The sequence below is a fragment of the Acanthochromis polyacanthus genome, chromosome 20, assembly GCF_021347895.1.
Source record: "Acanthochromis polyacanthus isolate Apoly-LR-REF ecotype Palm Island chromosome 20, KAUST_Apoly_ChrSc, whole genome shotgun sequence".
Lineage (NCBI taxonomy): Eukaryota > Metazoa > Chordata > Actinopteri > Pomacentridae > Acanthochromis > Acanthochromis polyacanthus.
In genome coordinates, this window is record NC_067132.1 from 2,614,407 (window position 1) to 2,637,649 (window position 23,243).

At 41.8% G+C, this 23,243-nt stretch overlaps 1 protein-coding gene across 2 annotated transcripts in view; it reads right to left on the minus strand.

The window, feature by feature from the left end:
* plppr5b (phospholipid phosphatase related 5b) overlaps positions 1-23,243 on the minus strand; it is a 131,548-nt gene that overhangs the window by 99,927 nt on the left and 8,378 nt on the right. For both annotated transcript variants that reach the window (XM_051940034.1, XM_022211001.2), the window contains exon 2: positions 22,892-22,982. In XM_051940034.1, coding sequence (XP_051795994.1) covers positions 22,892-22,954 — 63 coding nt within the window. In that variant the 5' untranslated portion in view covers positions 22,955-22,982. The remainder of the gene's footprint in view (positions 1-22,891; positions 22,983-23,243) is intronic.

The window sequence follows — 23,243 nt, forward strand, 5'->3', positions numbered from 1 at the left end:
CAAAGGTCATACCAATTCATACACCTCACAACATATTTACACCCAAGAAAAAATTAAAAAGTGGAAAAAATAAACATTACCTCCATAACATCCCCTAAATTTGTATAGCAACAGAATAAGAGAACATCTACTGATAGTTTTTTTTTCTCAAACAGTTGGGCTACTGTAGGGAAGGTCAAGCTGCTACCCTTGAGAAAGTCTCCTTAACCCTGTCTGCTGCAGTGACGCCTTAGTAAGGCTGATCCTGCACTCTGTTATGAATATAAATATATTGAAAAACACTTGTAATGTACCAATAATTCTGAATGAAACATTGCAGAGGGCCTCCATCCTGTCCCTGTGTCTAAAGCATGTGTATGTGCATGCATTCACTAAGTGTTGAACATAACTTTCCCTGACAGACAGTTTCAGATAAAGGCCTTATCTGTGGGTACTAAAATGATGAGGAAACCCTAACTAGTTTATAATTTTTCTCCCATTGAGTATCATAAAAAGACAGTGAATGTAGCACAATCCAAGGTGGCATTACACTGACAAATGTAAATAAAGCCGTCTTATAGCACCGTGTGACGATGCATTCATCCGCTCCACTCACCAGTTCGTTCCACATAACCAGTTCAGACCTAACAACGAAACGGTGTACGTCATCAACTGAAGACCACTTGTATTGTATAGACAGAGATGGAGATGAGAATCAGAGGGTGTGTGGAGCCGGGGGGTACACACTGACAGTTCTGAGGAATGACCTCCCTGATTGTGTCACTCTGTCAATACTCCTCATTTTATTACTAACTAGGCCATATCTGTCTACTCCTGGCTTCATGCTAAAAGACAACATAGAGATGTCTAATGAGGCATTTTGCTATGTAATAGTATCATCAGAAAATGGTTATTTACTCTGCAAGGAATGCGGCAGAGTTATGTGACGATCGGCGTACGTTTGTCTGTCTGTCTGCGAAACATTACTGAAAAATGGATTTGAATTAAATTTTTAGGGAAGGTCAGAAATGACACAAGGACCAAGTGATGGGGCTTACAGACTGGATCCACAGATTTGTTAAAGATTTCTGTATCACTGAGACATTGAACAGTATTGGTGGAGTACTGTGCTCTCTGAGTGCTTCACAAAGGTCAAGGTCAAATGATCAAAAGATTTTTATTGTCATTTTCATTATGTATTTTCATACAAAAGAGAACGAAATTTTGTTTCTCAACCACTGGCTGCAGTGCAATACAAACATCAATAAATAGTGTACACCATGTTGAAATACAGGCATCATCCAATCTCTATACACCGCTTTATCCTCACTAGGGTCACGGAGGTGCTGGAGTCTATCCCAGCTGACTCAGGCGAAGGCAGGGGACACCCTGGACAGGTCACCAGTCTGTCACAGGGCTACATATACAGACAAACAATCACACTCACATTCCCACGCATGCCCAGGGAGAACATGCAAACTCCATGCAGAAAGATCCCAGGCCCAGGACGGGATTTGAACCGGGGATCTTCTTGCTGCAAGGCAAAGTGCTAACCACTACAGTACTGTGCAGCCCTGTAGGCATCATAACAAACTAATTAATAGCATTCAAATAAAACACAATTCAGATAAAAACAAACAAACAATTAAATCACTCAAACAATCCGGTCTCTCCAAAGTGCATTAAAGTGTGGGTGTGTATCTGGGGATGGGGGACAGTCCATTAATAAGTCTCACAGCCTGAGGAAAGAAGCTCTTCAGTTTCCTGCTAGTTTTGCCGATGATGCTGTTGTATCTCCTCCCTGATGGCAAAAGGGAGAAGATGTGGTTGGAGGGGTGGAGGGGGTCCATGATGCTGGAGGTACTGATGCAGTGCTGCTGGTATAGCTCCATCAGGCTGGGGAGTGGCGTGCCAATGATTCTGCTGGCTGTCTTGACCAGTCTGTTGAGCCGCTTTTTGTCCTTCACGCTGCCGCACCCGAACCAGGTGGTAAAGCCATATGTCAGGATGCTTTCAACGGTGCCCCTGTAGAAGTTGGGAAGGCCTGTTTTCCTGAGTCTGCGGAGGGAGTGGAGCCGCTGCTAAGCTTTATTGAGGACTGCCGAGGTGTTAGTGGTTGTAGTTAGGTCATCATCAATGTGAACCCCCAAGTACTTCACACTGCTGACCTTCTTCACTGCAGTTCCGTTGATGAATAGGGGTGCATGATCCTGTTGCCAGCCCTTCTAAAATCGACAACAATCTCCCTGGTCTTGTCCATATTGAGGGAGAGGTGATAAGAACTGCACCATGAACTCAGCTGTTTCACTTCTTCCCTATATGCAGACTCTCTGTTGTCCTTAATGAGGCCCACCACCGTCATGTCATCTGTGAACCTCAGGATGTGGTTGCTGCAGAATCTGGCAGTGAAGTCGAAGGTGAGCAGGCTGAAGAGCAAAGGGCTTTGGACAGAGCCCTGTGGAGCGCCTGTGCTCACTGTGATGGTGTTTGATATGTGGCTACCCACCCTGACTGTCTGCTGTCGCTGAGTCAAAAAGTTGTAGATCCAGTTACAGATACTGTTGTCCACCTCTAGCAGCTGAAGCTTTTCCACTAGCTGCTGTGGGATGATGGTGCTGAAGGCACCGCTGAAGTCTAAGAACAGGAGCCTGGCGTCAGTGTTCTTCTGCTCAAGGTGAGACAGTGTGAGGTGGAGCATGATGGAAATTGCATCTTCTGCATCTTTTATTGAGGACTGCTTCAATGTTTGTTCTGTAAGCAAATTGCAGTGGGTCCAGGTCAGCAGGGAGGTAGTTTTTATTGTGTTGCATGACCAGGTGTTCAAAACATTTCATCACTATAGGTGTGAGGACAACAGGTCAGAAATCAGAGAAGCTGGCAAGATTGTTTTTTTTAGGACAGGAATGATGGTGGCTCTTTAGAGGCAGGTGGGCACCACAGCCTGTCGGAGCGAGATGTTGAATATGTCTGTGAAGACATCCTTCAGCTCCTCAGCGCAGTTTTTCAGAACGCGTCCAGGCATGTTGTTTGGCCCAGCAGCCCTGCGTGGGTTGACGCTAGCCAGGGCCTTCTGTGCTCTAGCTGTGGTGAGCTGTAGCGTCTGCTCGTACAGTGCTGGCAGCAGTGTCTGTGCCTGCATGGTGTTTTTGGCCTCAAAATGTGCATAGAAGGTGTTCAGTGCATCTGGAAACAAGGGGTCAGAGTGACACATCTGCAGGGGGCGGGGTTTATAGTCAGTGATGGAGCGATGCCACAAGCGATGTGAATCCTTCGCTTCAGTGAAACGGCTGTTCAGTGCTTGTGCATACTGCCTTTTTGCCCCTTTAATTCCCTGGGCCAGATTGGTTCTTGCGAGTGCATATGCTGTAGTCTCCATCTCTCAATGCCTCGTCCTGTGCTCTGAGCAATGAGCACACTCCCATTGTCAGCCATGGCTTCTGATTAGCACGCCTCTTATTGGTTCTAACCTCTGTTGCATCTTCAGTGCACTTGTTGATGTAGCGCATGACAGAATCTGTGTATTCCTGTAAATCTGTCTTCAAAGAGGCAGCAAACATGATGTTTGCTGCCTCTTTGAAGACGTCCCAGTGTGTGGTGTTGAAACAGTCCTGCAGTGCTGCTGTTGCTTCCTCTGGTCACATTCTGACCTCCCTCACCTCTGGCTCGTCCTCTTTTGTGTTTCTGTTCTCTTGTTTCAGTATGCGTGCATTATGAATCCACCGTTATCAATCTAATAGGTGTATAATTAAATGTAAAATTTTGAGCTCCTGAGATGACTGTGATATCGTATTTTACCAGATATTTCCAGAATGTTGAAGTGATTAATGGAACAATCACATTTTTGGGGACCGGTATGACCATCAGTCGAACAACATCTCTGTGTTTTAAACAAATCAGATAAATAAATTAGAAAAGAAATGGATAGTTCATCCTTTTCGGGGATGTAACAAGTAAGAAATTCTTTACATAAATTGCTTATATTTTGTAGTTAACATAAAACACAAATATCTGAGACTCATGGGATAGGTTTTGACAATATTAGATAATAAATCAAAAAATTTGACAAATCTATTGATGGAGCTAGATAGAAAGGAAGACCAAAGCTAAGACACTTCATTCTGAGGGAAACATGGATGTCTGAACCAATTCCATGGCAATCAATCCCTTAGCTGTTGAGATATTCTGGTCAGGATCAAAGTTGTGACCATGTAACAGATACAGGTTTAAATAGTGTGGTGCTACTAAAGGGGTCCGTTTCACAAAGCAGGTACAGTGAAAACTCCGTCTGTTCACCCTGAAATTAGGATTTCCCAGGGAGTGTTTTTACATTTCATCTTCAGCTGCTGCCACGTGCGCTTCTACCCTGCAGGATTGCACCTAAATGAAATAACTTAATAGGCTACCATTCACACACTTTTCCCTGTAATATTATTGTGATTGCAAAGGACTACATTTAAACTTACGCATTGACCTGGGCAGCAGTGTTCTCCACGCCGTCTCCCTCTCTTTTGTAGCTGCAGTGGTGTTGCACTTCTTTCTAAAAACGTTTTCAAACTCGCCATATGAGCGCATTAAGATTTCCATTTCATGGCTTCCCCGTTGCCATACTGACTCGTCGAATCGTGGCTCCATTAAAGTTGGCTTTTTATAGTTGTGGTGCACACGCTTAACTCCAGGTGAAACTACTCCGAGTTGATAAAACCAACTCAAATCAGCTGTTCTGGAACCAGAAACTCAGACTTTCCTATCTCAGAGTAGATTAACTCAGAGTGAGTTTGTTGAACCTGTTGTGTGAAACGGACTCAAGCACTGCTGAAAGCCTCACACATGGGAAAAACAGAATAAATAATGTTTTTCCAATATACAGATTTTTTTTCCTTTTGATTGAAAAATGACAGACAAGACATTTAAACACTTTGTTTCTCGTGTGAATTTGAACAAAATATAAGTTGTATACATGTATGTACACTAACTGGCCACATTTTACATGAGGTACATCTGTTCAACTACTCATTAATATCTAATCAGCCAATAACATGGCAGCAAGAGAATAGCCATACTGGTTCAAGAAAGGCAACAGTAACTCAAATAACCAGTCATTACAATCAAGAAGGCCCCCTCTGAAGATGGACTACAGCAGCAGAAACCACACCAGCTGCTGCTCCCGTCAGCTAAGAACAGGAAACTGATGTTGCAGTTTGCACAGACTCACCAAAATTTGACAACAAAAGACTGGACAAGCATTGCCTGGTCAGATGACTCTTGATTACTTCTGCAACAGTTTGACGAAATGTGATGACCTTCTCACAGACTTGACAATAATGATTAGAAATGTTGTTCTTAGCAAACACTATGGACAATTACAGAACTAATAAAACAGGATTCAGTATTGTTTTCATTCTAGTCTTGGAAACCATGCAACACTACCCTTTCTCCCCAGCATTATTTATCATATCCACATAATGCCTTTACCTATTTTCAGTTTTCATGCAAAGTCCCTCTTGTTGAAAAAAGAAATTGGATTCAAAGTTGTTGTTATTTGGTAAGAAAATGTAGCCCTATGTTCTTTGCAAAATGGAGTTCAAAGCAAATCCCCGAGTTTCATTTTGTTGTGTTGATGATCAAATTTGTGCTTTGTTTGTGCTCTAAACAGTGAGACGCCAAAAGGTGTTTGTACTTTCGAGTTCTCTACAAGTGTGTGTTTCACTGTGACAGGTTCTGAATCTTTTCATGCTTTAAAGTGGCTGCTGTGTCATGGGACACCTGTTTCTACCTGACAACAAAGCTCATTAGTCACTCCTCAGGGAGAGGACAAAAAAGAACACAAAGAAAATATGCCTGTCATACTTTGCTCTGATGCTGTATTTACTGTTTGTTTTTTTTATCATCCCAGATAGTTTTACTGTGTTTGAGGACAGAATATTGCATACGATAATAATATTCTAACACACCAACTGCAGTGATGGTGTCACCACAACAACCTGGACCTCAACACCGGAAAAACCACCGAGATGATCACAGACTTCAGGAGAGCAAAGCGAAGGAAGCACTCTACATCAATGTAGAAGAGGTAGAGAGGATGGAGAGCTTCAGGTTCCTCGGGGTCCACATCTACACAAACTTCACATGGTCCATTCACCTTACACACCAGGTGGGGAGGGTCCAGCAGACACTCCTCAGGAAGGTGCGTCAGGCTCATCTCCCCCAAAAGCTGCTCATAAACTTCTATCGCTCCACCACTGAGAGCCTCCTGACCTACTGCTGTACAGTGTGGTTCAGCTGCTGTACTGCAGAGGACAGGAAGGACCTGCACCGGGTGGTGAGAGCAGCAGAGCAGGTGATTGGGACCATGCTAACCTCCCCTCAGAGACATTTACACCAGCAGAGTGCAGAGGAAAGCCAGAGGAATCACCAGAGACCCCTCCCACCCAGGACACTCTCTGTTCTCCCCTCAGGTAGACGCTACAAGACACTTAGTCAAAACCAACAGACTCAAAAACAGCTTTTATCCCCAAGCTGTCAAATGTCTTCTCTCTCCCATAAATGATAACGTCACATGCCTACAAGTGCAATATTCATGGTCAAGTGTGGTATTTATGCTTAATTGCAATATTTATGGTTGTATAAAATGTTTGTATCTCTGGTCCACATTTGCCCTTTTGTATATATTTTGGTTGTATATATTCTTTAATCTGTGCTTAATCTTGCTTTATATAATTTAGCGTTTAATGCTGCTAATACAGAGAGTGCCTTTGAGATATCTCTTGTCCAGCTAAGATTAATAGCATTTTGCCTTTTGCATGTAAAAAAAACACTGAAACTAAGATTTGTCTACCTGTGGTATTCAGAGATGTACACTGTTTTCTCTGCTGCTACAATGCCGACAGAATATCGCTGTCTTATTTTTAAAAATCAGTATATAAATCTGGGATTAAATGACGTCCCTGCTTTACTCTGACAGTGGTTCATTAAGGCTTTTCCACTTCTACTCAACCAGGCAGGTCTAATATGCCAAGCTTGTCTTGCTTAAATAATGCATATTGCAAGCATGTTGTGCACCATAAGTATATTATCATTAACCTCACAACAGTAAAAATGGATACCAAATGAATGACATACCATTACGCAAATTATTGCAATACAGAACATATGATAATCATTCACTTCACCGCTGAGAGCAGAGCATGAAAAGACTGTGCAAGATTGTAACCATGTTTCTCTGCCGATCCCTGATCTGTCTCCTACCTTTTTGAAATGGAAATAAAATTTAATCTGATTGCTTCTTCCCACTTGTTCTTCCATCCTGTTTGTATTACTGAGTTTTGTTTTTTGTAATAACTTTCTGTTACTGTTCTCTGCCTGTCTTGTCTCTGCACTTGAATTCTTCGACCCGACCTGACATAGAATCATCCATGAAGTTGTAGGGATAGTATGTAATTATTTTATGCAAAAGACTATTGGCATGATTATCTACAAGTTCTTGCATGCATACATGCTAGTGAGAGTAATGGTGCTTCTACCCAGAACTGACTGTGCTGTTACCTGCACGAGGCTGACCATGAATCGAGTGACTAATTAACGATGTGAACAGACTGACTGCAGACTAGTGATAGCCAACCCAACTCGTTTTGTCTGTATTGTTCACAATCTGGAAACAACAGCCAAATAGCCACCCTGGAAATGCACATCTGGCATCACTGGATAACCCACAGTCCACAAATGCCGTGCCTGGTCAAAAAAAAAAAAGTCACCACTTGGATTTAACTAAGTAAATAGGTAGGAGCCTTCCATTGGATAATTACTGCAGTGATGAATACATTTCAGATGCAACAACTTCTTTAACCCTAGCTGATGCAGTGAGGAGCTTCTCATTTTTAAACAACCATGTTGGAAGACATATCCTGTGGTCATGGAAAGGATGTTCATCTGTCTCAGAAGGGTCAAATTATTGGCCTGCATCAAGCAAAGAAAACAACTAGGGAGAGGAACCTACTAGAATCAGGTTAAGAACCGTCCAACGCATTATTATAACCTGAAGGATAGTGGAGAACCATCATCTCTGAGAAATAAACGTGATAGGTCATGTGGTCTGATGAGTCCAGATTTACCCTGTTCCAAAGTGATAGGGGCATCAGGGTAAGAAGAGAGGCAGATGAAGTGATGCCCTCATCATGGCCTGTGAGGGTTAGGGTTATGATCTGGGGTTGGTCAAGTTCAACAACATTATGTTCCCAAAGAATGAGGTCAGCTGATACCTGAACATACTGAATGACCAGGTCTTTACATCAGTGGAGGTTTTCTTCCCTGATGCCACAGGCATGTTCCAAGATGGCAATGCCAGGATTCATGTGGCTCACATTGAGAATGAGTGGATCAGCGAGTTGAGACATCGTTTTCACACATGGATTAGTATCTACAGTCCAGACTTCAGCCCCACTGAGAATCTTTGGGATGTTCTGGAAAAGACTTTGTGCAGCGGTCCAACTCTAACATCATCAGTATAAGATCTTGGTGAAAAATGAATGCATCTCTGGACAGAAATAAATGCTGTGACATTGCAGAAGTTTATTGAAACGATGCCACAGCGAATGAGTGCCATACTCAAAGCTAAAGGCAGTCCAATAAAATATGAGAGTGTGCAACTTTTTTTTTGGGCCGGGCAGTGCATGAAAAATTGCTGACTTCTTGCTCAGGTGCAGAGGTCTATTGACTATCAATTAATGACTGTGGGTCCTGACCCAACAGCCCCAACAAAATCTGGTCAGGCAACAAACTTTAGTATTGCATTGACAGTCAATACAATGTCCGTCAATATAAGTATAGAAACTGATAATAGGAGAGAACAAGTTATCAACAATTTGAGCACATTAACTGGGTCACAAGGCTATTTGTTGTACAGAACAAAAAAATTATTTGTTTACTGTTGAGTGAAATCTACCTTCAATTAATAATCCAAATACAACAGTCAATACATCACAAAACCAGGCATGTAAAAAAAACTTAGCTAAGAGGCACACACATCATTTTGAAGTATCAGTTTCTCTTGGTCCACATAAAATAACACTTAGCTATATAGAGTCAAGCAATGGCTAGAAGAGGACCTTGACATGGCTCTCTGATTTCTGCAGGGTTAGGTCGAGTGTAGCACACAAGACTTGATTACATCATCCCATGTAAATGAACAGCTCTCATTAAAAGGCAACATGGCAGAGGAGAAAACTTAAAAGTACCAAGCTTCAAGCAGCCCAGGCTTATCTGGCATGTCACACTTCATAATAAATTCATGCACTGTCTTTCTTGCAACCAGCTGATGTGAACACAGTTGCTGCAGGCCGCCTGTTCTTGAATGAAAATAATTGTGGCATGCAGTGGAGATGGAAGTCTAGGCAGCTTTACAGAGACATGCTGTGTTTTCTCCATACTGAAGTGGCAAGGTCACATGAAGGAGTGCATGGAAAACTGTACGTCATATTTAGTCAGTACAGTCTCTAATTTCATGTGGTTTATATTTTGAACTGGGCTGCACAGCGGGGTAGTGGTTAGCTCTTTTGCCTTGCAGCAAGAAGATCCCCGGTTCAAATCCCGGGGTGGGCCTGGGATCTTTCTGCATGGAGTTTGCATGTTCTCCTTGTACGTACCTTAATTTTACCTCATAGTTTTTAGTCACAAGTGATAAAAATTCAACGTTTTTAATTTAAACATTGTTTTATGCCATTTTTTTTAGGACTCGCATGTCTTCCATAAAGCATGTTAAGTAATTACTTGTATTTAAATATTTTCACCTAATTTTTTAGTTTAATTTTTTTCTGTGGGCACTCCGGCTTCCTCCCACAGACCAAAACTAGACGAGCCCTCAGTAGAGGGCAGAACCACGTCCTCTACTGGCGAAAACCCTGTCCTCCTTATACAAATTATGCAATATGTATCAATTTTGATCATACGTACATATCTCTCTTCCTACTTGATCTGCTGACCTGTAACTCCACAACTGAGCAGGGGACCTTAGACTGATTTTCAGTGCCAAGTTTGATTATCCTGACTTCAGCACTTGCAGAGATATCGGAACGGACATAGCCACATACATACATACATACATGCTTACTTACATACATACATACATATATACATACTTACCCAGCCAGCCAGATACCACACCAAATGCAGTAACTCCACTGACGTTCATCAGGCGTGGTTAAATATGCTGAGGTTAAGTGGTTACTCTAAATTGTCCGTAGGTGTGAATGTGAGTGTGACTGTGTGTCTGTATATGTAGCCCTGTGACAGACTGGTGACCTGTCCAGGGTGTCCCCTGCCTTCACCCAAGTCAGCTGGGATAGACTCCAGCACCCCCCATGACCCTAGTGAGGATAAAGCGGTGTATAGAGAATGGATGGATGTATTTTGAACTGAAGTTAATCTCTCATGAGAATGTCAAACAGGAAATAGTATACTTGCTCAATGCACTCAAGAACGAAGAACAAAGAGATCCAGTTTAACACATGCTAAATGGTAAATGAAGAAAAAAGGCATGGCAGTTGAGCATCCATTATCATCCCTATCTGTCCACACAGAAGCTTACCGGCATCTCTTTCTACTGCTTACTTACACATAGTGTGTTGGGGAGACACCAAAGCATGAAACTTATCTAATAATTCAATTAGTTTGATGGTCTTAAACATATAAGTGGGGAAAATATTTAAAAAAATAAGAATTCAAGAGGTAAACACTTTTTCACATCACTGTAACTGCCAGCAGGATATATATTAATCAACCCAGGGGGTGCATTTGCAACAATTTGACAGCTTTAGACCCTAATGGCTTCACTGATTAAGACTGTCAGATACAAAACACGACGTGAGAATGCTCAACATTTTATGATTTGACCTTATCAAATGTGAGGACTTGCTTACTTTTCTTTCACTTTTTAAAACGATTTTTCATTGATTTTTGAAATATTTGAGGGTTTGTCCTGTTAGTTGGGCAAATAAGACCATCTTGTTAGGGGCGGCATAGCTTGGTGGGTAGAGTGGCCGTCTCGCACCCAGAGGGTTGCGGTTCGATCCTCGGCCCGTTGTGCTCATGTCGAGGTGTTCCTGAGCAAGACGCCTAACCCCTAATTGCTTCTGGTGGGTCATGGTTAGCGCCTTGCATGGCAGCTCCCACCATCAGTGTGTGAGTGTGTGTGTGTGAATGTGTGAATGTGACGTATCATGTAAAGCGCTTTGAATAAAACCGCTATATAAATACAACCATTTACAATTTAAATAAGCATCATGAATGGGATCTGGGGTAATTGTGATAGAGAAAATACTCATGAGATGATTACACAATAATCATCTGTATTAAGTCAGTGTTACGCCTGTGTGCATTACAACACTTTAACCAGTGGAGGGTAGTGTGCTCCCACTGTAGGAAAGCTATCAGCTACAGTGATTCATATGGACTGCAGTTAATTCACAGTGTGTTCAGATCAAGAAGGGTCAAGGAGAGTTTGCAAAAGCTTTTTTTTTCTCGATTATTTGCATGGTTTTGGTCGGGAGGTAGGAAGATGAATGTGGCTGCAATCAGGATTAACAGAAGACTAAGGAAGGACATACAGCACCCTCCATAATTATTGGCACCCCTGGTTAAGATGTGTTGAAAACCTTAAAATAAATTCAATTTTTATTGCAGAAGCATACTCTCACACTGAAAATTGTAGAAAAATGAATTATAGGAGAAGATTAGCTGCAGTTTTGTTGGCAAAAGGGGGTTGTACAAAGTATGAACATCAGGGGTGCTAATAATTGTGACACACATGATTTGATGTAAAAGAATTATTTCTTAATGTGTGATTTTTTTTCCACACTGAATAAATGCACTTGAATTAAAGGTTGGATTTTTCTCTTTTTTCATTGTGGTCCCATATTATTTACAAAAAAACCTGAATTTATTAGAAGCTAAAGAACATATCTTAACTAGGGGTGCCAATAATTATAGATGGTGCTGTAAAGACTCAGATGTTAAGAGAGGTTAAATGTAGGATGAAGAGAGTGGGGGAATGTGTGGGGGTGTAGGAGGAAAATATTCGCTCTCCATTTCCTCTTTATGAATGTCTTTGTTCTCTCTGACCTCCTCTCCTCTTACTTCTCTTTCTTCAGACTCTTTTTTTGTTTTGCCTCTTTTCTCATCTTGGCCTTCTGTTGTCACTTTTAAAGCCAGCCCCTGTGGCTAAGCGTTTTGCAGGATCAGTAGCTTGATGTCCTCCTTTTTGCCCATGTTGAGCCACTCTTCTTTTGTGAGTCACTTCTGCCCTGTCTAACTGCTCTGTTTCTGTTTGCTTAAAGCTTCCCTCCTTTGCTAGCAGCTCATATCTCAAACAGTTCAGAGTAGAAGTTTAAGACAACGCAACACAAAATAGGATCCACGCTATAAACCAAGTGACAACATACGGATATTCAAAGAAAAATAATCTTTGAAGCAACTATTACAACTAAGAAGCTAAAATTAACACAAGAATAATAATACAGATTAGTTTACAAAAGCCCCAAATTCAGCCTGGAACACCGAGTTCTTTCACTTGGTTTCCTTTTGTAAAGTGTTCCAATTGACTTCAACAGAAAACATTACATTTTTCCCCATCTATGTCTGTATGCTAGTGACAGACATCAGGTATGTGTCTTGTGGTCTAAGACTATGATAGCAAGAGGAGCACTGTGCACTCTGTCCATTATGAGATTGTCAATAAAAATATGAATGAACTAGTAATGAACTGGTCAAGTGGTGCATGGCTAAAGATAGCCAGAATGAGTTGAAGTACTCAGCACAAACATGATTTAAATAATCATTGGTTTGAGTGTGATTGTTTGTCTCTATGTGCAGCCCTGTGATAAACTGTTACCTGTCCAGGTGTCCCCTGCCTTCACCCTCAGTCAGCTGGATAGACTCCAGCCCCCATGACCCTGATGAGGACTAAATGGTGTATGGATGATGTATGTATGTATGTATGTATGTACAGTATGGATGGATGGATGGATGGATGGATAGATGATCTGAATTTACAACTGGGAACTGCTGAAACAATTTATGATCAGGAACAGTCTTAGTAAAAGAAGACGTTTTAGCTGTGAGAGATCACAACTTTCTGGACATCTGGCAGACAACAACATGCAAAAGGAAATGGGATATGACTTTGGGAAATTCTTTGATTATTAGCAGTGAAAGCAAAGCAACTGACTTGGTTCCATGTGATGTGTTGCATGATACTGTTGCTAGGATACAGACTCAACCGCCTGAGGCACTTGTAATAATATCAGGAGATTTCAATCATGTCAGCCTCTCCTCTCACCTGACTGGTTTTACACAGTTTGTTAACTGCCCTACCAGAGAGAATAAAACCCTAGACCTGCTGTATGCCAATGTCAAAGAAGCTTACAGAGCTACTGCCTTACCACCACTGATTCAGGTCAGATCATAACCTGGTTTATCTGCAGACCTGTTACAAACCTTGTGTGCTGAGACAGCCTGCAACTAAAGTCCAAATCAGAAAATGGACTCCTCAAGCTAGTGAAGCTCTAAGGGACTGCTTTGAATCAACAGACTGGAATGTGCTTCTGGAAACAGATGAGGACAGTATGAACACTGACAGACAGGTTGATTGTTTTACTGAATACATCAGCTTCTGTAGAGACACAGCCATACCTGCAAAGACTGTTCGCTGTTTCCCCAATAACAAACCACGGATCACAAGCGACATAAAGGCAATCCTCAACCAGAAAAAACAAGATTTTAGAGATGGTGACAAAGAACGGCTCAAAGAAGTGCAACATGAGTTGAAGAGGAGACTGAAAGTGGCAAAGATGGAATACAAAAAGAAGATAGAAAGGAATTTTCAACACAGTAACATCCATGATGTGTGGAGAGGAATCAATACCATCTCTGGACACAACAATAAAAAGAGGAGGGAGCCAATAGTGGGTGATGTAGAAAGAGCTGACGAACTCAACTTGTTCTTCAACAGATTTGACACTGTGGACACACCTACTTCCACTGCTACTCCTCCTTCTTCTCAACATATGGAAATCCCCACTATAGCTCCTCCTTCTCTGTCTCCTACACGTCTCCACAGCTGCAGCCACTTCTGTTTCAGCACCTGTATCCGTCTCTGTCACAGAGACAGGGGTGATGTTGGAGCTTCAGAAAATTTGCTCTGGGAAGGCAGCTGGCCCAGATGGTGTATGTCCAAGGCTGCTTAAAAACTGTGCTGCACAACTGTGTCAACCTCTCCATAGGATCTTCAACCTGAGTCTACAGCTGGGGCGGGTGTCTGCTCTATGGAAAACATCCTGTATTGTGCCGGTACCAAAAATCAAATGTCCGGCTGAACTAAATGACTACAGACCTATTGCTCTGACCTCACACATCATGAAAACTCTGAAGCAGCTGGTTTTACGTCTCCTGAGGCTTGAGGTCAAAGACAAACTCAATTCCTTGCAGATGGCATACAAAGAACACATTGGAGTGGATGATGCCATCCTCTTCATGCTTCGCCATGCCCTGTCTCATCTGGAGGAACCTGGAGTTTATGTGAGAATCATGTTCTTTGATTTTTCAAATGCATTCAACTCCATCCAGCCCACCATCCTCAAAGACAAGCTCACAGAGATGGGAGTGGATCCTTCCTGTGTTTCATGGATTACAGATTACCTGACAGGAAGGCCACAGTTCGTCAGGCTGGGGAACTGTGTTTCTGGGACATTAATGAGTAGTACTGGGGCTCCACAAGGAACAGTCCTGGCTCCATTCCTGTTCACTCTGTATACATCTGACTTCAAATACAGCACTGAGTCCTGCCACATTCAGAAATACACTGATGACACTGCTATTGTGGCATGTATCCAAAATGGACATGAAGCTGAATACAGAGATCTGATAAGTGCCTTCAGTGACTGGAGTCACAAAAACTGCCTGCTACTCAACGCCTCAAAGACAAAGGAAATGATCATAGATTTCCGCAGATCCAAACCCCCTCTTCAGCCAGTGAACACTTGTGGCGTGGGCATCTAGATGGTGACATCATATAAATATTTAGGTGTCCACCTTGATAATAAGTTGGACTGGTCTACAAACGTAGATTTCATCTACAAAAAGGGCCAGAGCCGACTTTATTGACTCAGAAGACTTCGATCACTAGACATCTGCAGTAAGATGCTGCAGATGTTTTATCAGTCTGTGGTAGCAAGTGTCCTGTTTTATGCTGCAGTCTGCTGGGGAGGCAGCATAAAACAGAAGGATGCAAGGCGTCTGAACAAACTGTTTAAAAAAGCTGCTCTGTGGTTGGAATCAGATTGAACACATTGGAGGATGAGGTGGAGAGACGGGCACTGAGCAAGATGGAGGCCATTCTGACAAACATGGATCATCCACTTCACATCTGCCTCAATGAACAACGAAACATCAGTGGACGGCTCCTATCCCTGCGCTGCAAGACCGAAAGATTTAGGAAATCTTTCTTGCCATCAGCAGTCAGGCTATTCAATTCAAGATTAAACAGATAAGAACCCTGACAACTGAATTTCCCTTCCGGGATGAATAACGTGATTCGGATTCGGATTCTGAAATGTTCTTGTTTAGGAATAAAACATTAAAAAAAAAAAAAAACACCTGAGCTGGTAGGAAGGCTGATGCCACTCTGAGACATAAACTACCTCCTAAACCAAAAGAAGGCTCAGGTTCACTATCATTTGACATCATTAGTTACAACCATGGGGAACCCAAATCACTGCATGTTGGAAATGACATTTTGTAACTGGGTGACAGATAAAAGTGTCTCATTTACTCCAAGCAACAGATTTGTATTAATAGATCAAAAAAAGCAAAATAGGTTGTCATTGACTCTCCATCCACACCAAGCCTGTGTTTTTGATCCCTCAAAAAAGAGAGTTTTTTTTCAAAAGTGTCTTAGCAAAGACACCTGTAACATCAAACACATAGGCTGTGCTGAGGGTAAGCTCAAGAGGAAAGATCAGGATTGAGATGACTGCATAGGCCTTATTCCTCATCAATCACTGCATTTCAAACATTTAGCAGAACATCAGATCGTCTGTTGAGCTCATGAAGTCCTTTTGTTAAACTGTAATAGTAAACATGCAAGGACAAAATCAAATATCGTAATACCCTTCTAGAGTTATGTTTAGATCTTAAATGTAGAGCTGAGGAGACAACACACATCTGTTTGCTATCTGCAGTCCCGCTCCTACAAGGAACATGGCACATGCTCTGTCCTCTATCATGTAATCAGAACATTAGCTTTCTTATCCAAACTAATTGACTCCTCACCACTCCCAGGAAAAAAAAACATTTGGTAATAGGTCAAGCTGTACACATTGATCTCACAAGCACACCGTGTGACAAAGTCTGACTCACTGGAGGTGGATTTGTCCTCAACTTCCTCAGTCTACAGATTAGCATTTTTAAAATCCTTTCACTACAGGAAACAGCAACCTTCAAGCAACCTACACTACCATAACCCACATAATTCCGTGTTTTCATGAAAACTCACACTTTTATCCATGTGCTAACATAACTACACAAGGGTTTTCTAACCATCAATGAGCCTTTCAACATCATTAGCTAACACAATGTAGCATTAGAACACAGGAGTGATGGTTGCTGGAATGTTCCTCTGTACCCGTCACAGATTTAGGCTAGGCGGACCCGAGCAGAGAGCCACAACTACCAAGACCGGAGGAGATGGAAAGGGGTTTTTATTATACACAGGTGGATATGGCAGGAGTGCAGGAACCAGGACGCAGGAACGGGGAGGCTGATGGAGGGGGGATGTGGCCGGGTGGGTCTGGGGCCGGGGATCGGCGGTCGTCTGAGGTCCAGGGAGGACCAGAGTGTCGCAGATGGAGGTGGGGGATCCCTGGTGGCCGGTAGCAGGTGGGGAAGAGGATCCAGCAGGTGCCGGGAGATCGGAGGAGGCAGGACGTCGGCCTCTGACGATCTGGGGGGCCAAGGTGTTCGTTTGGCCAGGCAGACGCTGACGTCTTTGCCAGTGGTGGTTCTGGAGGCCCCGGGAGGTGACGAGCAGCCGGCTTCCTGCTGTAGTTCTCCGGGTGGTTGGGAGGAAAGCCGGTCGGGGTTCAGGGAAGGGTTCCGGGCGGAATGGGGATCCAGAAGGGGGGGGAAGGACAGATGAGGGTTCTGGGCGGAGGGGATCCCGGACAGCTGGGTTGTGGAGTCTTGTTCAACAATCTGGCAGGGAGTGGAAGGATGAGCCAGTTCTTATTGCAGGAGAGGTAATCAGCGGTATGTTCTTCAGCTGTCCGGGACCCGTGGATGTGGTTGATTACCTGAGTGGATTCAGCTGAGAAGCCGAACTCCACTCAGGTGCCATATTGCAGGGGGAGACAAAGGTAGAGGAGCGGATGGGAGACCGGGAGGAAGGCAGAGAGACAGAGAAACAGAGAGGCAGAGAGGAGCATGATAGGGAGAGGAGCAGGAGAGGGAGATAGGAGCATGAGAGGGAGAGGAAGAGAGGAAACAGATGGGAAAAGGGGTATTTGGGATGCCAGGTGGGAAGGACGGGGGTGAGGATGGAGCACTGACAGTACCCCTATGGAGATAATCCATTTATCACATTAACAATATCTAGACTGAATTTTAATTCATTTAATGTTGTCTTCACTGACAAAAAACTGCTTTTCTTTCAAAAATAAGGACATTTCTAAGTCACTCCAAACTTTTGAACGGTATTGTACATGCTGAAAATTTCAAGTTATTGCCAAAGACTTGAATTGTTCAATGAAGTATTTTTGCTATTTTGTTAACTGACAGAACTTCTTCCATCATGCAAATGTGCCAATAAAACAATTTCTTCGGACACTATTCTGTAGGTATTGTATACCATCGCTTCATCAAGGCTTAGTCCAAGATGACTGTGATTAGTTCAAAGAAACAGCAAGCCAGGTCATCTTTTCCCCCTCCACCAAAATTACATTTTGGTGCAACAGTTTCAGTATGCGTATTAATTTTTAAAGGGAGGTTTCACAAATTTTAGACATTGTGATTATTATATTCCCATTTATTTGTAATTGTGTCATTATCCAATGATGTCTGTGTACAATGATGAGCCAAACATTTTGGCAATATATAGATGAAGTGATTAATGTGAATGATCTCGTAACAGATGCACATGATCCAAACTGGGTCACAGCATCTCCAGCATCTCGTTGCATGTTAGCAGAGGTGAGTACTAACTGACACTGGTTCAACATGAGTCAAACATGACCTGGAGACAGGGTATTGGGGGAGATGGAACAATATACAATGCCCTGCCAAAAAAAAGTTGTACACTCTAATATTTTGTTGGACTGTCTTTAGCTTTGAGAACGGCACACGTTCGCTGTGGCATCGTTTCTATAAGCCTCTCCAATGTCACAGCATTTATTTCTGTTCAGAGATACATTAAAACTTAAAATTGACTTTCGAAATGTTTATTCATTGCCACCATGTACAAAGTATCCTCTCTCAGAATTTTATTACAGGAGGGCATCTACAGACCATGTTCTTGTAAGGCATGGTATGTTACTAACCTGATCAGTGTAGTTTGGTAGTAGTCTTAGGCCATGGTAGTGTAGCTCCATAAGAGCAAAGTCATCAGCAAAACAAATTACAGTAAACTCTGGTGTATGTCTCTGTGTTTTTAACTATTCTTCCATTGATGCCTTCTAAGGAAGACACATGTTGTGCCCTCCAGTGGTAAAACCCTAAACAACAAGAGCTCAGTAGCACTGTAAGCCTGATATCCGTGTAAAATACTACACAACAAATACTGTTTTATGTTAGTTTCTGCAAAATATTGTGGAAAATAAATTACTTCTATATTTTAAATGCGTCTTTTTTCGATATTCATTGATGTTAAAGGTGTCTGCGGTAACAAATAGCAGTGGTAAACACAGGGACCCATATGTTTGTCCATATGTCACGCGTATAGGTCCTTTTGAAATGCAACAAATGACTGAAACAGAACCTTGATCTCTCTCCATGGCGTTACAATTATCTGAACTTTCCCTTTAGTCCAGATAAAACATATGTCTCACATAAAATGAGATGTGATCTGATGAATAAGGATTTATTTATTGTACTTCTATAAAGGTGACTTCTTTGTTGTTGTTGCTTTTTAACACAGACAGAGTTCTAACTTATGAGATGTATACTTTTCATTTGATACTGTTTGTCTTATTTGAAATACTTCTCTGTGACCTTCACTTCAGTCTTTTCACAGATGGTGAGTGGTTCACGTCTTGGGTGCTGTTTGTTACTTGCATACCTACTTCATAAAGAGTCTTAAATAATATTTCCTGAATATACAATCTGAATATGGTATATGCAATGTCTACATGTATTTTTAGCTAAAATTTTACACGACTGTTCAAAAGTTTGGGGTCACTTAGAAATGCCCTTATTTTTCAAAGAAAAACTTTTTTTTTCAATGGAAATAGCATTAAATGAGTGATCAATCCAGTGTAGACATTGTTAATGTGGTAAATGACTCTTCTAGCTGGAAACAGCTGATGTTTAATGGAATATCTCCATAGGGGTACAGAGGAACATTTCCAGCAACCATCACTCCTGTGTTCTAATGCTACATTGTGTTAGCTAATGGTGTTGAAAGGTTCACTTATTATTAGAAAATCCTTATTCAGTTATGTTAGCACATGAATAAAGTTTTCATGGAAACATGAAATTGTCTGGGTGACCCCAAACTTCTGAACGGTGGTGTATGTGCTGTCTAAAGGTGCTGTGTGCAGGTCCTTAGATACTATGAGCTGCACTAACTTGTGAAACTAAACTAATCACTGCTATATCTTTGAATTTCCTATTATTCAATCACTGAAACCCATGCATTTTTGTGACAAATAAACATTGTTGTGTGACAAAGAAACATGGGTTTAAAAGATTCCATCACTGAAAATGAAGACTGCTGTGATACACATCTACAGCTTTATATAAACTGTTCTTCATGACTGTATGACAAATCCCACAAATAACTGAGTATTACCTCCTTCAATTGCATACCAGTAAAATGTAAATATAAAACATAAACAATGCCATAAATGAAAATAACAATTTCAGTGGAAATAATACATTTCATCCACTGGTACACTGTGATTCACTACCTTTACGAGCTTGTTTATCCAGAAACATAAAGGTTAAGCTATTCTACTTCATTACAGTTTTGCAGATTTCACAGAACATTTCGTTGTGGTCTGCTAGCTGTTTGTTGTCTGGAAATGATGCACACAGCAGTATTTCAGTGTCCTGTTCACACTCGAGCTCCAACATGTACGTGCACAGTCAGAGTGAGATGGATGATGAGATGGATTCAAAATCTTATAGACCTAAATCTCACTAAGTATCTACCCTGAAGCATGCCAAGCCAAAAGCAGCTTGTTCAGTTATTATCAGATGATGAAAAAATGTCTGCAACTGAGGAAAATATCTCTTCTTTCCTCTCCTCTTTTTGGAATAAATGACAGTCAACTGCTGTCAAAACCCTGGTTGTTAAAATGTAATCTAAGACCTCAGCGGTTCAGAATAACTAAATGCTGCAACCACAAAGCCATGCAGGAAACTTCATCCTCCTATCTTCTGTGGCTTATGCTACATATGTCAGACCTGATGTCACCTTCTCTGCACAAACATCAGTAAGCTGAAAATATAGCTGGTGGTGTTTCCTCATTTCTCTCATCATCACTACTGGCTCTCATCCTGTCACTCTGGCCTCCAACCGCCGGCAGCCAATCAGGCTCTTCCCTTTAACCACTCAGGCCCTTCTCTCTTGCCAATCCTCGCTTTCCTCTCTATGGCTCCTTTCTTTAGCTAATCAGCAGCTCTCTCTCTTTCTGGCCAACCAGGTGCAAATTCTTCCGACGAGCCAATCGCATGTTAATTCTCCTTATTAAATCAGAGAAAAATTCTCTCTAGTCAATCAGAGGTCAATGCTCTCCACCAATCAAAAGCCCTATTGTTTGAATCAGTCAAAGGCACTCAGTTCACCAGCCGACCAACACTGCTCACGTACTTAGCTAATCACGGTTGACTTTCTCTAGCCAATCAAAGTCTATCACAGGCATTCATCATCTCTCTGGCCCTTAAGGTGTCTACTTCTAGGCTTTCTTCCTCACTGGCCATTTCTCTTTGCTGCCTAATTAACCTTTTCCTACTCAAGCTCCTGTAATTTCTTTTGCTCAGCCTGTCATATCCAACAACGACCTGACCTGTTATTTTTCTACCTATACAGTTAACAGTTCCTTGCCACAGTAAGATTTGGTCATTTACTGTTGTTTTGGCTCCTCTCCTACTCTTCTATCCTCATCTGTTACCTTGCTCCAAGATGCTGCTCACTGGAATCTAAATGCCAAAACATCCTGTTAGAGGATTGATTGCTTAGATTTGTCCATCTCTTAAAGCCATTAAGATACAGAGGGGGTGATTATAGATAGACATATGTTTGAGCTATGCGCCCCACTCAGCACAGTCACTGAAAACATTTCTTAAAAGTAAGTTTCTAAAGAGGGTGGTTAGCACTGTTGCCTCCCAGCTCGAAGATCCCCGGTTCGCATCCCAGCCTGGATCTTTCTGCATGGAGTTTGCATGTTCTCCCTTGTCCATGTGTGGGTTTTCTCAGCTTCCTCCCACAGTCCAAAAACATGCTGAGGATAATTCTAAATTGTCTGTAGGTGTGAATGTGAGTGTGATTGATTGTCTCTACGTCGACTCTAATGAGGATTAAGCGGTGTATACATTATGGATGGATGGACATTTCTAAAGACTGTAAAGTAAATGAATGAGAAGATGACTTCACTACACTGGTAAAATGTGTAGTTTGATCATTTTGCCACAAAGTGGAGACAGAATGCTATTCTAAAACTCACACACATACACACACACTGGATGAGGAAGCACTTCAGCTATAACAGCAGTCTATCAACAAACCCTCCTGAGGATAGAAGGTAAGAGTAGTTCCCTGCTGGCTGTTTGGAGCAGACAGCATGTTTAGATGGCATTAACAAGTTGAACATTGATAAAAAAAAATTCCTCATTCACATAGTAAAACTATCCATCAATCTGAATATACTGCTACTCTGATTCAAGAAAAAATATCAATATAATGCAGTGATCATGAAGCTGTAGGGTTGTAGCTGTCAGAATTACTCATACAACCAGAAATGCTCTCTTCAGGTACCACTGTGTTCAACAATCCTGTAACTGAACTTTAAATATTCACCTGCTACAATAAGTCAGTAAATGAATAAATCTGTTGCAGTTTTCATCACTTGACTAGAAGTGCCTGTCAGCGCCTCTCTGAAATGCTCTTAGTGTGGGACTTTTTCAGAAAAAATTAGGAAGACACTTGCAGAAAAATAAATCCTTTGTGATCAACAAGGAAAACAGCCCTCAGTCTAGTTAAAATAAATCCACTGGAAGCATCCATTCATCCCTGATTTATACACTACTTAATCCTTTGTATGGTCGCTGGGGAACTGGAGTCTATCCAAAGCTGACTTAGGGTGAAGGTCGGGTTCATCCTGGACAGGTCTGTCACAGAACTACATATAGAGACAAACCGTCACACTCACATTCACACCAATGGACAATTTAGAATTACTAATAGGATTGTTTGAGGAACCCGTTGAGAACCCATGCTGCACACGGAGAACATGCAAACTCCACACAGGAGGATCCCAGGGACCAGGCCAGGACACGAATCGTGGATCTTCTACCGTGAGGCGACTTTGAATCACCTATTCACTGTGTAGCCCCAAGAAAACATGGAAATGGATCATTTCAGAGTAAATAGAAGTTTTCATCAACATTACTCATCAGTATTGGAATAATTCTGTTTCTAAGGGACAAATCTTACCTCGCCTGCTAGAGAGGTGTACAGTTTCCTTCGCTCTTTTTTGCTGAGTTGTTTTGGAGGCATGTTGACTTATTTATCCTCTCAGAACAATCTGCAGAGAAACAAAACAGGCAAGTTGGACTAAAGAATTTAGACAACAAAAAATACAAAACAAGAATTCAATATTTTTTTTAAAAATTCAACCATTTTTCATCAATAAAAATAATAATAATAATAATACAAAACTGTTCATCCTAATCTGAATATGCAGTTTACAATATCACTAAAATGTCAAACGTGGTATCACTCAGTGTAGTCTATCTTCCCCGTTTGTTTAGAACTATACACAGTACTACCACTAAACTGTAAAGTA